This window comes from Rattus norvegicus, chromosome 10, assembly GCF_021556685.1.
Source record: "Rattus norvegicus strain SHRSP/BbbUtx chromosome 10, alternate assembly SHRSP_T2T, whole genome shotgun sequence".
NCBI lineage: Eukaryota > Metazoa > Chordata > Mammalia > Rodentia > Muridae > Rattus > Rattus norvegicus.
The window spans coordinates 17,799,759-17,817,308 of NC_141543.1; the positions used below are offsets into that span (position 1 = coordinate 17,799,759).

The window sequence follows — 17,550 nt, forward strand, 5'->3', positions numbered from 1 at the left end:
GAAATTGGAAATGTTACCAGATACAGGTAAGAGTGACATGCATGAAAGATTGTGTACTATATCCAATAAAACTAAAGGGGTCAATCTGGGGAACCAACACTATCTAAACTGGGATTTGTAAATCGAGTGTGTAGAAAATAGGAGTGAATCTTAATTCAGAAACCGTAATGCAGGATTAGTTTGAACCTGGTTGTAGCATCCAAACCTGAAGATGGCCTTCTGACCTCTGCATCTTCGTTCTGTAGTTAGGCTCAGACTCATGAGCAGCACCAACCAGTCCAGTGTCACTGAATTCCTCCTCCTGGGACTCTCCAGGCAGCCCCAGCAGCAGCAGCTCCTCTTCCTGCTCTTCCTCATCATGTACCTGGCCACTGTCCTGGGAAACCTGCTCATCATCCTGGCCATCCGCACAGACACCCACCTGCACACCCCCATGTACTTCTTCCTCAGTAACCTGTCCTTTGTGGATGTCTGCTTCTCCTCCACCACTGTCCCTAAAGTTCTGGCCAACCATATACTTGGGAGTCAGGCCATTTCCTTCTCTGGGTGTCTCACCCAGCTGTATTTTCTCGGTGTGTTCGGTAACATGGACAATTTCCTGCTGGCTGTGATGGCCTATGACCGATTTGTGGCCATATGCCACCCTTTACACTACACAACAAAGATGACCCATCAGCTCTGTGTCCTGCTTGTTGTGGGGTCATGGGTTGTAGCCAACATGAATTGTCTGTTGCACATACTTCTCATGGCTCGACTCTCCTTCTGTGCAGACAACATGATCCCCCACTTCTTCTGTGATGCAACTCCCCTCCTGAAACTCTCCTGCTCAGAGACACATCTCAATGAGCTGATGATTCTTACAGAGGGAGCTGTGGTCATGGTCACCCCATTTGTCTGCATCCTCATCTCCTACATCCACATCACCTGTGCTGTCCTCAGAGTCTCATCCCCCAGGGGAGGATGGAAAGCCTTCTCCACCTGTGGCTCCCACCTGGCTGTGGTCTGCCTCTTCTATGGCACCGTCATCGCAGTGTATTTCAACCCATCATCCTCTCACTTAGCTGGGAGGGACATGGCAGCTGCAGTGATGTATGCAGTGGTGACCCCAATGCTGAACCCTTTCATCTATAGCCTGAGGAACAGCGACATGAAAGCGGCTTTAAGGAAAGTGCTTGCCATGAGATTTCCATCTAAGCAGTAATGTTAAAAGTGTTGCACATCACAGAGGGAGCTATTGTCTAAGAATTCTTCATGTTTTGTCAATTATCTGAAACTTCTCACTTACGTTTTGTAAGAAAAGCATCAATTATCTCTCCCAAATACAGAGCCCAGAATATGTAATGTTATATGATGACATCTGGCCATTACATAGCATCTATCATTTAGCAGGAAATAGGTTGATTCAATAAAAATGAGCTGTGCTTTCTTTAGTTCTAGGTTGACCTTTCAGTCCCTCTGCCCTCTTTACCTGTCTCTGTCAATGTCTGCTGGTGTTCCCAGGTAGCAACTCTTTTGTTTTTGTTTGCGGCTGTTGTTGTTGCTGCTGTTGTTTTGTTTTCTTTTGTATGAGACAGAGTCTTGCTATGCAGGTCTAGGTGTCCTGGATGTTTCACTTAGTAAAAAGTTTATTAGCTTCCAATTTTCATTTCGTAGTAAAACTTTTAAAGTTAGTGCCTGTAACTTGGTTTTACTGATCTTGTGTATTTTTATTTCTAAGATTTTTCTTTTCAATTGTGATGAAAATTCTCATTCCTTTTATTTTTATCTTTTCTTTTCATTGTTTCTCTCTGTTTCCTTCTCTCTCTGTTTCTCATTCCCCCTTCCAACCTCCCTTCCTTCTTTCCTCCATCCATGCCTCCCCTTACATTCTTCCCTCTCCCTTTCTTCCACCCTTTCTTTCTTTCACACCATTTTAGCTCATGCCATTTTAGTTTCCATATACTCTGATGTGTGGCCTTCCACTGGACTGTGGTTGAGTTAAAGTTGCTACATTCTTAATGAAAACAATATGTTCTTCCCTAGTGGCTAAGACTTGCCAACAGCTCTATAGCTAAGGCCTACCAGTGGGACTTCATTCCAACTTCCTCTGCTACTTCCGTGTAACTTATGGTTACACATGTCTCTTATGTGTTGTCACACCACTGTGAGCCCATGTGTGCAGCTTGGCCTGGGAGACATCTACCACCTCTAGTTCTTACACTTTTCATGTTGAAACTTGGTAGGACTTCTGAGTTGTATTGATTATTGTTTTCAAAGAAATTGCAGACATTATTTCTAAAAGCAATTCCCCCACTCCTTCATTCCTTTCCCTGTAGAATCTTGTCATGTGTCTGGCAGTATTTCCTGTCTTTGCCCTTTGCCTGTTGTCCTTGTCTCTTGCTTTCTCTCTGATCTCCAGCTTGTGCTAACATTTTCCCTGTCCTCTGCTTTGCTCACTCTTCCTTCTTCCAGTACAAGTCTGCTGAGGGCCTCTAATGAGCTGTTTCTTTTGATCAGGATCTTCTGATTCCCGAATCTCCACCTGATCCCTGCTTTTCTCACAATTCCTCTTCCTGAAGTCTCTGTTTAATCTGGCAATTTTATTAAACTTTTGTTTAGTTCAATTTTATACTTGTTAGTTTGTTTTTTGTTTACTGTGCATGTTTTCTGGTCAGTGAGTACGTCTGCCAGCTTTGTTTACATAGTGAGTTCCAGGACAGTGGGACTATGTGGAGACCCTGTTTCAAAAAGAGAGAGAGCAAGAGAAAGAGACAGAGACAGATTCAGAGAGACAGACACACAGACATAGAGACAGAGACAGAGAAACAGACATGAGACCTTGATATCAATATATATCAATAGCACAGTAATGATGGTGCAAATAGGGAAATTTTTATTTGATGCTACAGAAAAACAATTCTAGTACTCATTTGAGTGGATGTTTATTTTCTCATGAACATGTGTGGCATGCAATATTAAATCAGGAAATGGTTAATAAAAAGGAAAATGTCTTCCATAATCCCAGTATAGAGCATGCCATTCATGCACTCTATATCCCTTTCTGTCATATCTATTTTATAAAAGAAGGTTCTAAATTACTGAAAGTTTTTATACTTCTATTTTTATTAAATTTATGTAGTCCACCCGTTAGTAATTTCTGTTTATCTTTTGAAACATGAAAATGTACAGTATGTTTTGAAATTTATTTTGAAAATTGTGGGTCTGAGAAAGGTACCCTGATTCCTGGTCAGGACAGGTTGAATCGCAGGAAACCCTAATAGGTATGACAGGCGCATTCCCAGCTTCCCAGATCAAGGCCTCACTAGCTGCAGCCCCCCATAAACGCGTGTTGTGAGGTTTGACACAGACCAATCACAGAGCAGCCCCCCTCCCAACATATCTAGGCCGGCCAAGACAATGGGAAAACACACCTGAAACCCAAAAGTTTTCAGGTTTTGCTTAAATGCTTGTTCTCCCTAACAGGAACACCTAAGACAGTGTTCACGCTTCTCAACCTAAAATTTCCATGTCTCTTTATTTAAATGTTCATTTTCTCCCTAGCATTCATGATTTATGTCCAAAAATTTTCGAATTTTCCTATAAGGTTTAAAAGTCATCTAACCTACCCCTGCAGGTCAAACCAACTATACTGATAACCGTTATTTAATCCTTAATTCACCACCAGTTTTTTTTCACAAACTATTACTCTTTATCTAAGATACATAATTAACACAATATTTTAATTCAAGAAGGATAACTCAAGAAGGATGACCAAAATGTAGATGCTTCACTCCTTCTTTAAAAACGGAACAAAAATATCCATAGGAGGTAATAGGGAGGCAAAGTTTAGAACAGAGACTGAAGGAACGCCCATTCAGAGCCTGCCCCACATGTGGACCTAATATATACAGCCACCAAACTAGATAAGATAGATGAAGCTAAGAAGTGCATGCTGACAGGAACTGGATATAGCTCTCTCCTGAGAGACACAGCTAGAACATTTTAAATACAGAGGTGAATGTTAGTAGCAAACCACTGAACTGAGAACAGACTCCTGTTGGAGGAATTAAAGAAAGGACTGAAAGAGCTGAAGGGATTTGCAACCCCATAAGAACAACAATACCAATCAACCAGAGCTTCCAGGGACTAAACCACTGCCCAAAGACTGTACATGGATTGACCCTGGGCTCCAACTGCATATGTAGCAATGAATAGACTTGTTGGGACACCAGTGGAATGGAAAGTCCTTGGTCCTGCCAATGTTGGACCCCTGGTGTAGGGGACTGTTGGGTGAGGTGGTAATTGGTGTTGGATGGGGAGGGAAACAGCCATATAGAAGGGTTAGGGGGCTGATGGACAGCAAACCAGGTAAGGGAATAACATTTGAAATGTAAATAAGAAAAACCTAATTTAATAAAAATGGAAAAAGTAACTAAGGCTGTTATGAACATGAAAAAAGGTCTTCTACTTATTTACCTGGGTTGTCCTGTATTTCTTTAAGGGAGTTATTTATGTCCTTCTTAAAGTCCTCTATCATCATCATGAGATGTGACTTTAAATCAAAAATCTTGCTTTTCTTGTGTGTTTAGAAATCCAGTATTTGCTTTGGTGGGAAAACTGGACTCTGATGATGCCAAGTAATCTTGGTTTCTGTTGCTTAGGCGCCTGAGCTTGCCTCTCACGGTCAGGTTGTCTCTGGGGTTAGCTTTTCTTGCTGTCTCTGAGAGTGGCTTGACCCTCCTGTAAGCCTGTGTGTCAGCATTCCTGTAGACATATTTTCTTTCAGCCAGATCTGGGAACAGAGAGCTGCTCCTGGGTTTGTGTGTCCTGAAACATCCAGGCCCGTCACCTGGATTTTCGTCCTACCTCTACTCTCAAGTGAGTCACCGTTCCTGGAGACTGGTTTTCAGCTCTGGGCTTAGGCAGATACCGGAAGTGTTCTGTCCCTGACTGTTCCTAGGTTCCTGTATCAAGAGGGCACTAGGCAGGTTCCTCTTGGGCCAGGAATGTGAGCAGAAGTGGTGGTTTCCCCTGAGCTCTCAGGAATTGTCCTCATTTCTGAGAGCCCAGCTCTCTCTCCCACGGGATTAGGATACAGAGAGCTGTGGGACCAGTTCAGGTGTGGGTGTAGGCAAAATTCAGAAGTGTACTGTCCGAGACTGCTCTTCCCTTTGTGTGTCCTGAGGCCACTAGGAGGGTAGCTCAAAGCACAAGAGTTAGTCTTACCTCTGCTCTAAGGTGTGTTGCCATTCTGTGAGGGTGCTTTGCCTCCCCAACCCCAACCCCTTCCCGCCTCTCTGCCCTTACAATCCCCTTCACTGTGGTGTCCAGCCTTGGCAGGACCAAGAGTTTCTCTTCCCATTGGTGCCCAACAAGGCCATCCTCTACTACATATGCAGATGGAGCCACGGATCTGTCCATGTGTACTCCTTGGATGGTGGTTTAGTCCCTGGGAGCTCTAGTTGGTTGGTGTTGTTTTTCTTATGAGGTGCAAGCCCCTTCAGCTCCTTCAACCCTTTCTCTAACTCCTCCAATGGGAATCCTATTCTCAGCTCAATTGTTGGTAGCAAGCATTCCCCTCTGTATTCGTCATTTGTCATGCTCTGGTAGAGCCTTTCAGGAGACAGGTATATCAGGCTCCAGTCAGCATGCAAGTCTTGGCATCAACAATATTTTCTGAGTTTTGTGGCTGTGTGTATGTGGACTGGATCCCTAATTGGGGCAGGCTTTGAATGGCCATCCCTTCAGTCTCTTCTCCAAACTTCGTGTCCATATCTCCTCCTATGAATGTTTTTGTTCCCCCTTTTAAGAAGTACTGAAGCATCTACACTTTGGTCATCCTTCTTCTTGAGCTTCATGTGGCCCCTGCCTTGTGTCTTAGGTAATCCAAGCTTTTCGGCTAATATCCACTTATCAGTGAGTGCATAGCAAGTGTGGTTTTTTTATGTGATTCGATTACCTCACTCAGGATGATATTTTCTAGTTCTATCCATTTACCTATGAATCATGAAAACATTGTTTTTAATAGTTGAGAAGTACTCCATTGTGTAAATGCACCACCCTTTCTGTATCTATTCTTCTGTTGTATCTCATCATCTTTTACTTTCAACAGATTTAATATTACTCTCAACTGTATTTGTGATGGAATTATAAATCTAATTATAATCAATTGAGCTTCCTATATTCATAGGTTATTTTGTAAAATGACTTTTCAGTCAGTATTTCCTTTCTGTTCCCTAAAAATCCTTACTTTATATATTTGTGATTATACCATTGTCTACACATGACCTATCCTGATTCTATTTACTTTTTTTCAACTTCCAAAATCTGTATATGACTATTTGAAAAATTTCCCATTATTTATTGATCTGTTCATATTTGTAGAGCCCATTTAGTGAACACTTTATATCCATTGTTTACTTTCCAATTCAGAATTTCCATTTACCATTTACCTGTAATTTTTTGGCTATTTATTCCATATTTGATTTGACATTGTTTTCATATTTTTGTTTACTTCTTCAATATTGTTCATCTTTCCATCTGCTAACATGTATACAATGGCTTCTTGGAGATATTTTTGTTAAAGATAGATTCTGCTCTTTCTTTCCTGTCCTTCTGCTATAAAGGTCATACATATATATGCATGTAAAGTCTGTTTCTTGCAACCTTTCATTTGTTGAAAACTGGATATTTTGGAAATATATCATTGCATATCAAGGTTCTGGTTCCTCCTGCTGTGTTTGTTCTTGCTTATCATTTTTTGGGTTACTTTATGCAGTCTATTTCTCTGACACTGTGAATCCTCTGAATGAGGATCCTCACATAAAAGAACTTTCAGTCACCCTGTCATCAGCCTGGCATGGCTCAAAAATTAGTAAAACTCTCTTCCACTTTGTTGAGCACAGGAGCTGATAAACTCTAGTAGTTTACACTGCAATAACTTACTATATTGATAGAAATAAAGTGCACTTAAGCATCTGATCTAGAGGAGTGGACCAGAGGTAAGAGCAGTGATTGTCTTTTCAAACGACCATGTATTTATTCCCAGTACCTACATAGTACCTGACAACCATCCGTAACACCATATCCAAGAGATCTGACATCCTCTTCTGATCTCCATGGGCAAGAGGCATGCATGTGATGCACATACATGCATGCAAGCCAAACACCCACAAAAGGGTCTGTGTTACCTCTTCTTGACCCCAAGGCCAGCAAAGCAATCCAAGGAAGATGTTTTTCTTTTTGTTTTATTGGATATTTTATATATTTCCATTTCAAATGTTATCCCCCTTTTCCCTTCTCCCACCCTTCTTTCCCCTTTCTCCCTTCTTCCATGAATATGATCCTATTTTCATCCACTTCCTCCGACCCACCGACTCCTATCTTGACACCCAGGTATTCCCCTACACTGGGGAAATGAGCCTTCCCAGGATCAGGAACTTCTCTTCCTATTTTTTTAAAAAAATTATTAGATATATTTCTTTACTTATATTTCAAACGTTATTCCCCTTCCTGGTTTCCTGTCCATAAGCCCTCATTCCCTCCCCTCATCCTCCTCCATGTAGGTATTCCTCCTATTCATCCCCCATATTCCCCTGCACTGGGGGTACAACCTTGGCAGGACCAAGTGCTTCCCCTTCCCCTGGTGCCCCAACAAGGTTATTCTCTGCAGTTGGAGCCCTGGGTCAGTCCAAGTCACCAGTATTTTGGTGGTGGTTTAGTCCCTGGAAGCTCTGGTTGGTTGGTGTTGTTGTTTTTATGGGGTTGCAAGCCCCTTCAGCTCTTTCAATGCTTCCTCTAATTCCCCCCAAGGGGTCCTATTCTCAGTTTGGTGGTTTGCTGCTAGCATTGACCTCTGTATTGGACATGCTCTGGATGTGTCTCTCAGGAGAGATCTATATCCCATTCCTTTCAGCATGCATTTTCTAGCTTCATTAATCTTTTCTAGTTTTGGTGGAGTTATATATGGGTCACATGTCTGTCAGGCTCTGAATGGCCATTCCTTGAGTCACTGCTCTAAACTTTGCTTCCACATCCCCTCCTATGGATGTTTTTTCCTCCTTTGAAGAAGGAGTTGGAGCATCTGCATTTTGGTCATCCTTCTTCTTGAGCTTCCTGTGATCTATAGATTGCATCTTGGGTAATTTGAGCTTTTTGGCTAACATCCACTTATCGATGAGTGCATACCAAGTGTGCCTTTCTGTGATTGAGTAACCTCACTCAGGATAATATTTTTTAGTTCATTCCATTTGCCTATGAATTTCATGAAGTCATTGTTTTTGATAGCTGAGTAGTACTCCATTGTGTAGATGTACCACATTTTTTGAATTCATTCTTCTGTTGAAGGGCATCTTGGTTCTTTCCAGCTTCTGGCTATTATAAATAAGGCTGCTATGAACATAGTGTAGCATGTGTCTTTGTTGTATGTTGGAACATCTTTTGGGAAAAGGCCCAAGAGAGGTATAGCTGGATCCTCAGTTAGTGTAATGTCCAATTTTCTGAGGAACCTCCAGACTGATTTCCAGAGTGGTTGTACCAGTTTGCAATGCCACCAACAATGGAGGAGTGTTCCTCTTTCTCCACATCCTCGCCAGCATCTGCTGTCACCTTAGTTTTTTATCTTAGCCATTCTGACTGGTGTGAGGTGGAATCTCAGGGTTGTTTTGATTTGCAATTCCCTGATTACTAAGGATGTTGAACATTTCTTTAGGTGCCTTTTGGCCATTAGATAATTCTCAGCTGTGAATTCTTTGTTTACCTCTGTACCCCATTTTAATAGGGTTATTTGGATCTCTGGAGTCTAACTTCTTTTTCGGAGCTGGGGACCGAACCCAGGGCCTTGCGCTTCCTAGGTAAGCGCTCTACCACTGAGCTAAATCCCCAGCCTGGAGTCTAACTTCTTGAGTTCTTTGTATATTTTGGATATTAGCCCTCTATCAGATGTAGGATTGGTAAAGATCTTTTCCCAATATGTTGGTTGCTGTTTTGTCCTAATGACAGTGTCTTTTGCCTTACAGAAGTTTTACAGTTTTATGAGCTCCTATTTGTCAATTCTTGATCTTACAGCATGAGCCATGGGTGTTTTGTTCAGGAAAAATTTCCCAGTGTCCACGTGTTCGAAATTCTTCCCCACTCTTTCTTCTATTAGTTTGAGTGTATCTGGTTTGATGTGGAGTTCCTTGATCCATTTGGACTTAAGTTTTGTACATGGTGATAAGAATGAATCAATTTGCATTTTTCTACATGCTGACCTCCAGTCTAATGAGCACCATTTGTTGAAAATGCTATCTTTGAATCATTGGGTGATTTTAGCTCCTTTGTCAAAAATCAAGTGATCATAGGTGTGTGGGTTCATTTCTGGGTCTTCAATTCTATTCCACTGGTCTATCTGCCTGTCTTTGTACCAATATCATACAGTTTTTATGACTATAGCTCGAGGTCACGGATAGTGATTTCCCCCAGAAGTTCTTTTATTGTTTAGTATAGTTTTTGCTATCCTGGGTTTTTTGTTATTCCAGATGAATTTGCAAATTGCTCTTTCTATCTTTATAAAGAATTGAGTAGGAATTTTGATAGGGATTGCATTGAAACTGTAGATTGCTCTTCGCTAAATGGCCATCTTTACTATATTAATCCTGCCAATCCGTGAGCATGGAACATCTTTCCATCTTCTGAGATCTTCCTCAATTTCTTTCTTCAGACACTTGAAGTTCTTGACATACAGATCTTTCACTTGCTTGGTTAAAGTCATACCAAGGTATTTTATATTATTTGGGACTATTGTGAAGGGTGTCATTTCCTTAATTTCTTTCTCAGCTGCCTGTTTATCCTTTGAGTAGAGGAAGGCTATTGATTTGTTTGAGTTAATTTTATACCCAGACACTTTGCTGAAGTTGTTTATCAGGTTAAGTAGTTCTCTGGTGGAACTTTTGGGGTCACTTAAGCATGCTATCGTATCACCTGCAAGTAGTGATATTTTGATTTCTTCCCTTCCAATTTGTATCCCTTTGACCTCCTTTCTCTGTCTGATTGCTCTGGCTAGGACTTTGAGTACTATATTGAATAAGGAGGGAGAGAGTGGGAAACCTTGTCTAGTCCCTGATTTTAGTGGGATTGCTTCAAGTTTCTCTCCATTTAGTTTAATGTTAGCTACTGGTTTGCTGTATATTGTTTTTACTATGTTTAGATATGGGTCTTGAATTCCTCTTCTTTCCACAACTTTTATCATGAAGGGGTATTAAATTTTGTCAAATGCCTTCTCAGCATCTAATGATATGATCATGTGGTTTTCATCTTTGAGTTTGTTTATGTAGTGGATTACACTGATGGATTTTCATATATTAAACCATCCCTGCATCCCTGGGATGAAGCTTACTTGATCATGATGGATGATCCTTTTGATGTGTTCTTTGATTCAGTTTGCAAGAATTTTATTGAGTATTTTTGTGTCAATATTCATAAGGGAAATTGGTCTGAAGTTCTCTTTCTTCGTTGGGTCTTTGTGTGGTTTAGATATAAGAGTAATTGTGGCTTCACAGAAGGAATTTGGAAGTGCTCTGACCATTTCAATTTTGTGGAATAGTTTGCACAGTATTGGTATGAGGTCATCCATGACCGTCTGATAGAATTCTGCACTGAACCCATCTGGACCTGGGCTCTTTTTGGTTGGGAGACTTTTAACAACTGCTTCTATTTCTTTAGGCATTATAGGGTTGTTTAGATTGTTTATTCGTTCCTGATTTAAGTTTTGTACCTGGTATCTGTGTACAAAATTGTCCATTTCCTCCAGATTTCCAGTTTTGCTAAATATAGGATCTGATGATTTTTAAAAATTTCTTCATATTCTGTTGATATGTCTCCCTTTTCATTTCTAATTTTGTTAATTTGGATATACTCTCTGTGACCTCTGCTTAGTCTGGCTAAGGGTTTATCTATCTTGTTGATTTTCCCAAAGAACCAGCTCTTGGTTTTGTTGATTCTTTGTATAGTCCTTTTTGTTTCTACTTGGATGATTTCAGCTCTGAGTTTGATTATTTCTTGCCTTCTACTCCTCCTGGGTGTATTTACTTCTTTTTGTTCTATAGCTTTTAGCTGTGCTGTTAAGCTGCTGACATATGCTATCTCCTGTTTCTTTTTGTAGGCACTCAGAGTTATGAGTTTTCCTTTTAGTACTGCTTTCATTGTGTCCCATAAGTTTGGGAATGTTGTATCTTCATTTTTATTAAATTCTAAGAAATCTTCAATTCTTTATTTCTTTCTTGACCAAGTTGTCATTGACTAGAGCATTGTTCAACTTCCATGTATACGTGGGCTTTCTTTCATTATTGTTGTTATTGAAGACCAGTCTTAATGCGTGGTGATCTGATAGGATGCATGTGGTTATTTCTATCTTCCTGTATCTGTTGAGGCCTGTTCTGTGACCAATTATATGGGCAATCTTGGAGAAGGTTCCATGATGTGCTGAGAAGGTATATCCCTTTGTTTTAGGATAGAATGTCCTATAAATATCTGTTAAGTCCATTTGGTTCATGACTTCTGTTAGTCTGTCTATTTCTCTGCTTAATTTCTGTTTCCATGATCTGTCTATTGATGAGAGTGGGGTGTTGAAATCCCCTACTATTATTGTGTGAGGTATAATGTGTGCTTTGAGCTTTAGTAAGGTTTCTTTTATGTATGTAGGTGCCCTTGTATTTGGAGCATAGATATTTAGGATTGAGAGTTCATCTTGGTGGATTTTTTCCTTTGATGAATACTAAGTGTCCTTACTTATCTTTTTTGATGACTTTTGGTTGAAAATCGATCGATTTTATTTGATATTAGAATGGCTACTCCAGCTTGTTTCTTCAGACCATTTGCTTGGAAAGTTGTTTTCCAGCCTTCTACTCTGAGGTAGTGTCTGTCTTTGTCTCTGAGGTGTGTTTCCTGTAGGCAGCAAAATGCTGGGTACTCATTTCGTAAACAGTTTGTTAATCTGTGTCTTTTTATTGGGGAATTGAGTCCATTGATGTTGAGAGATATTAAGGAATAGTGATAGTTGCTTCCTATTATGTTCATATTTGGATGTGACATTATGTTTGTGTGCTTGTCTTCTCTTCGTTTTGTTCCAAAGTGATTAGTTTCTTGTTTTTTTTTTTTTTTTTTTTTTTTTTTTTTTTTTTTTTTTTTGGGTGTAACTTGCCTACTTGGGCTTTACCATTTATTATCCTTTGTAAGTCTGGAGTTGGAGAAAGATATTGTGTAAATTTGGTTTTGTCATGGAATTTCTTGGTTTTTCCATCTATGTTAATTGAGAGTTTTGCAGGATACAGTAACCTGGGCTGGCATTTGTGTTCTCTTAGGGTCTGTATGACATCTGTCCAGGATCTTCTGGCTTTCATAGTTTCTGGTGAGAAGTCTGGTGTAATTCTTATAGGTCTGCCTTTTTATGTTATTTGATCTTTTTCCCTTACTACTTTTAATATTCTTTCTTTGTTTTGTGCATTTGGTGTTTTGACTATTATGTGACAGGAGGAGTTTCCTTTCTGGTCCAATCTATTTGGAGTTCTGTAGGCTTCTTGTATGTTTATGGGCATCTCTTTCTTTAGGGTAGGGAAGTTTTCTTCTACAATTTTGTTGAAGATATTTTCTGGTCCTTTGAGCTGGGAGTCTTCACTCTCTTCTATACCAGTTATCCTTAGGTTTGACCCCCTCATTGTGTCCTGGATTTTCTGTATGTTTTGGGCCAGTACCTTTTTCTGTTTTACATTATCTTCATCAGTTGTGTCGATGATTTCTATGGAATCTTCGGCTCCTGAGATTCTCTCTTCTATCTCTTGTATTCTGTTGGTGATGCTTGTATCTGCGGCTCCTTGTCTCTTCCTTTGGTTTTCTATATCCAGGGTTGTTTCCCTTTGTGCTTTCTTTATTACTTCTATTTCCATTTTCAATTCCTTCACCTGTTTGATTGTGTTTTCCTGGAATTCTTTCAGTGATTTTTGTGATTCCTCTCTATAGGCTTCTACTTGTTTATTTATGTTTTCCTGCATTTCTCTAAGGGAGTTCTTTATGTCTTTCTTCAAGTCCTCCAGCATCATGATCAAATGTGATTTTAAATCTAGATCTTGCTTTTCTGGTGTGTTTGAATATTCAGTGTTTGGTTGGGTGGGAGAATTGGGCTCCGATGATGCCATGTAGTCTTGGTTTCTGTTGCTTGGGTTCCTGCGCTTGCCTCTCTCTATCAGGTTGTCTCTGATGTTACCTTGTTCTGCTATTTCTGACAGAGGCTAGACCATCCTATAGGCCTGTGTGTCAGGAGTGCTATAGACCTGTTTTCCTGTTTTTTTTTTTTCAGCCAGTTATGGGAACAGAGTGTTCTGCTGTAGTCTTTCCTGTCTAATGGTCATCAGCTGTTCCTGTGGGCATGTGTCCTGAGTACACCAGGCAGGTCACTTAAACCAGAAAAGTTGGTCTTACCTCTGGTCTCGGGCCTGAAGTCGCTCCTCGGGGGCTGCATTTCAGCTCTCCATGAGGACAGCAACCAAAAGGGCCTGCCCCACCTTTTTTTAGGTCCCTGTGCACAGGGACCCAGATGGCACTAGGCATTTTCCTCTATAGTCAGAAATGTGGGCAGAGAGTAGTCTCCTCTGGCCTCACAGGCGTGTCTGCCCCTCTGAATGTCTAGCTCTCCCTCTCACGGGATTTGGGTGCAGGGACCTGTTTGAGCAGATCCCTTCAGATCTCGGCAAGGTCTGGACCACAGGGGACCTGCAGCTTGAGTTCCCCTATCTTCCTATTACCAGAGGCCCTATACAATTTCCTCTTGGGCCAGGGATGTGGGCAAGGGTGGGCAGTACTGGTGGTCTCTCCTGCCCTGCAGTCTCAGGAGTGCCCACCTGTCTGGGCGATGAGCTCTCTTTCTCACGGGGTTTGGGAGCGGGGAGCTGTGGGCCGGGATCAGTGAGGTTCAGGCTCCAGCTAGAAACCAGAAGTGTCTAGTCCCAGAGGAATTTTGCCTTTGTGTGTCCTGAGTCCAACAGGCAGGTCACTTGAAGGAGAAAAGTTGGTCTTACCTCTGGTCTCAGGCCTGCAGTCACTCTTCGGGGTTCGGTTTCAGCTCTCCATGAGGGCAGCAACCAGAAGTATATACTTTTATTTTAGGATGGAATGTTCTATAAATATCTGTTCAATTCATTTGTTTCATAACTTCTCTTAGTTTCTCTATGTCTTTGTTTAATTTTTGTTTCCATGATCTGTCCATTGTCGAGAGTTGTGTGTTGAAAACTCCTACTATTATCGTGTGAATTGCAATGTGTGCTTTGAGCTTTAGTAAGGTTTCTTTTATGAATGTAGGTGCCCTTGCATTTGGAGCATAGATATTTAGGATTGATAGTTCATCCATTTTAATTTTTCCTTTGATGAATATGAAGTGTCCTTCCTTATGTTTTTTAATGACTTTTGGTTGAAAGTCAATTTTATTTGATATTAGAATGGCAACTCCAGCCTGTTTCTTCTGGTCATTTCCTTGGAAAGTTGTTTTCCCGCCATTTATTCTGAGGTAGTGTCTGTCTTTGTGCCTGAGGTGTGTTTCCTGCATGCAGCAACATGCTGGCTCCTCTTTACGTATCCAGTCTGCTAGTCTATGTCTTTTTATTGGGTAATTGAGTCCATTTTTGTTGAGAGATATTAAGGAATAGTGATTGTCGCTTCCTGTTATTTTCACTGTTAGAGGTGGAATTATGTTTGTTTGTCTCTCTGTTGGTTTCATTGGAAGGAAATTATATTCTTGCTTTCTGTATGGTGTAGTTTCTCTCCTTGTGTTGAAGTTTCCCATCAATTTTCCTTTGTAGGGATGGATTTGTAGAAAGATACTGTGTAAATTTGGTTTTGTCATGGAATATCTTGGTTTTTCCATCTATGTTAATTAAAAGTTTTGCTGGATATAGTAACTTGGGCTGGCATTTGTGTTCTCTTTTTTTTTCTTTTTTCTTTTTTTTTCTTTTTTTCAGAGCTGGGGACCGAACCCAGGGCCTTGTGCTTGCTAGGCAAGTGTTCTACCACTGAGCTAAATCCCCAACCCGGCATTTGTGTTCTCTTAGGGTCTGCATGATATCTGTCCAGGATCTTCTGGCTTTCATAGTCTCTGGTGAGAAGTCTGGTGTAATTCTTATAGGTCTGCCTTTATATGTTACTGCTTTTAATATTTTTCTTTGTTTTGTGCATTCGGTGTTTTAACTATTATGTGACCAGAGGAATTTCTCTTCTGGTCCAGTCTATTTGGAGTTCTGTAGGCCTCTTGTATGTTTATGGGCATCTCTTTCTTTAGGTTAGGGAAGTTTTCTTCTATAATTTTGTTGAATATATTTACTGGCCCTTTAAGTTGGGAGTCTTCACTTTCCTTTATACCTATTATCGTTAGATTTGATCTTCTTATTGTGCCCTGGATTTCCTGTATATTTTGGGCTAGGAGCTTTTTGCATTTTACATTATCTTTACATTATTGACAGTTGTGTCAATGTTTTCTATGGAATCTTCTGCTCCTGAGATTCCCTCGCCTATCTCTTGTATTCTGTTGGTGATGCTTGTATCTACAGCTCCTTGTCTCTTCCTTTGGTTTTCTATATCCAGGGTTGTCTCCCTTTGTTCTTTTTTTATTGTTTTTATTTCTATTTTCAATTCCTGTACCTGTTTGGTTTTGTTTTCCTATAATTCTTCAGGGATTTTTGTGTTTCCTTTCTAAGGGCTTCTACTTGTTTATTTGTGTTTTCCTGCATTTGTCTAGGGGAATTCTTTATGTCTTTCTTAAAGTCCTCCATTATTACCAACCAACGTGACTTTATATCTAAATCTTGCTTTTCTGGTGTGTTTGGATATCCAGTATTTTCTTTGGTTGGAGAACTGGGCTCTGATGGTGCCAAGTAGTCTTGGTTCCTGTGCTTGCTTCTAACCATTGGGTTGTCTCTGGTGTTTGCTTGTCTTGCTGTTTCTGAGAGTGACTTGACCCTGCTGTAGCCCTCTGCATCAGCACTCCTGTAGAGTTTTCCTGTTCTCTTTCAGCCTTTCCTGAGAAAACATGCTCTGATTTCAGTTGTGTCAGCGCTCCTGGAGACTGTCTTCAAGTTCTAGGTACAGGCAGGAATCAAAGGGTCCTGCCCCTGATTGCTCATGTAGGTCCTTGCACCCTGTGGGCACAGTTGGCAGTATGCGATCCCCTCTAGGGTCTGGACTGTTGGCAGAGTGCATTCTCCCCTGACTTCTCAGGAGTAACCACACTTCTGAAGGTCCAGTTTTCTCTGAGAGACCCATGGGATTTGGGTGCAGGGAGCTGTTTCGCCAGTTCAGTTCAGTCCTGGGCATAGACCAGAACTTAGGTACCAGCGGCTGTTTGTTCCTCTATCCCTGTGTCCAGAGGCACTGTGCAGTATCCCCTTGGGCCAGGTATGTGGCCCGAGGTGTGCAGAGGTGGCAGTCTGTTCTGCATTCCTGGATGGTCCACTCTCTTCCCACTTCTCTTCCTACTGATGCCAGAAAAAGCTATCATCTGTTACATATGCTGCTGGAGCCATGGTTCATGTTTCCCTCCACATGTACTGATTGGTTGGTGGTTTAGTCCCTGGGAGATCTGGTGGTTCTTGTTGGTTGGTATTTTTGTTCTTCCCATGTTCAAACCCCTTCAGCTCCTTCAGTCTTTTCTCTAACTCCTCCATTGGGGTCCTTGTGCTCAGTCTGATGGTAAGCTGCAAGCATCCTCATCTGTATCAGTAAGTCTCTGGCAGAGCCTCTCAGAAGACAGCTATATCAGGTTCCTGTTATTATGCACTTCTTGACATGCACAACAGTGTCTGGGTTTGGTGGCTGCATATGAGATAGATCCCCAGATGGGGCAGTCTCTGGATGATCTTTCCTTCAGACCCTGCTCCACCATTTGTCTCTGTATTTTCTCCCATGAGTCTTTTGTTTCCCCTTTTAAGAAGGACTGAAGCATCTACATTTTGGTCTTCCTTATACTGAAACTTCATATGGTCTTTAAATTGCTACTTGAATATTCCCAGCTTTTGGGCTAAAATCCACTTATCAGTGGGTGCATATCATGTGTGTTCTTTATGACTGGGTCACCTAACTCAGAATGATATTTTCTAGTTTGATCTATGTACCTAAGAATTTCATAAAGTCATTATTTTTAATGGCTTCATTGTGTAAATGTACCACCCTTTTTGAGTCCATTCTCAGTTGAAGAACAACAGGGTTAATTCCAGTTCCAAGCTATTAAAAATAACGCTGCTATGAACATAGTGGAGCATGTGCCCTTGTTATATGTTGGAGCATCCTTTGGGTATATGGCCAGGAGTGGTATAGCTGGGTCCAATTTAATGAGGAACCACAAGAATGATTTCCAGAGTGGTTGTCCCAGGATGAAACCCCACCAGCAATGAAAGAGTGTTCTTCACATCCTTAACAGCATGTGCTGTCACCTGAGATTTAATCTTAGTCAATCTGACTAGTGTGAGGTGGAATCTCAGGGTTGTTTTGATTTGCATTTCCCTGATGACCAAGGATGTTGAAAGTTTCTTTAGATGCTTCTCAGCCATTTGATAT

At 41.0% G+C, this 17,550-nt stretch overlaps 1 protein-coding gene across 1 annotated transcript; it reads left to right on the forward strand.

Annotated features, from left to right (window-relative positions):
* Positions 1-259: 259 nt before the first annotated feature.
* Positions 260-1,201, forward strand: Or1f29 (olfactory receptor family 1 subfamily F member 29). The gene is given in 1 exon segment (NM_214822.1): positions 260-1,201. A coding segment is annotated over 1 exon segment (942 nt).
* Positions 1,202-17,550: the final 16,349 nt, after the last annotated feature.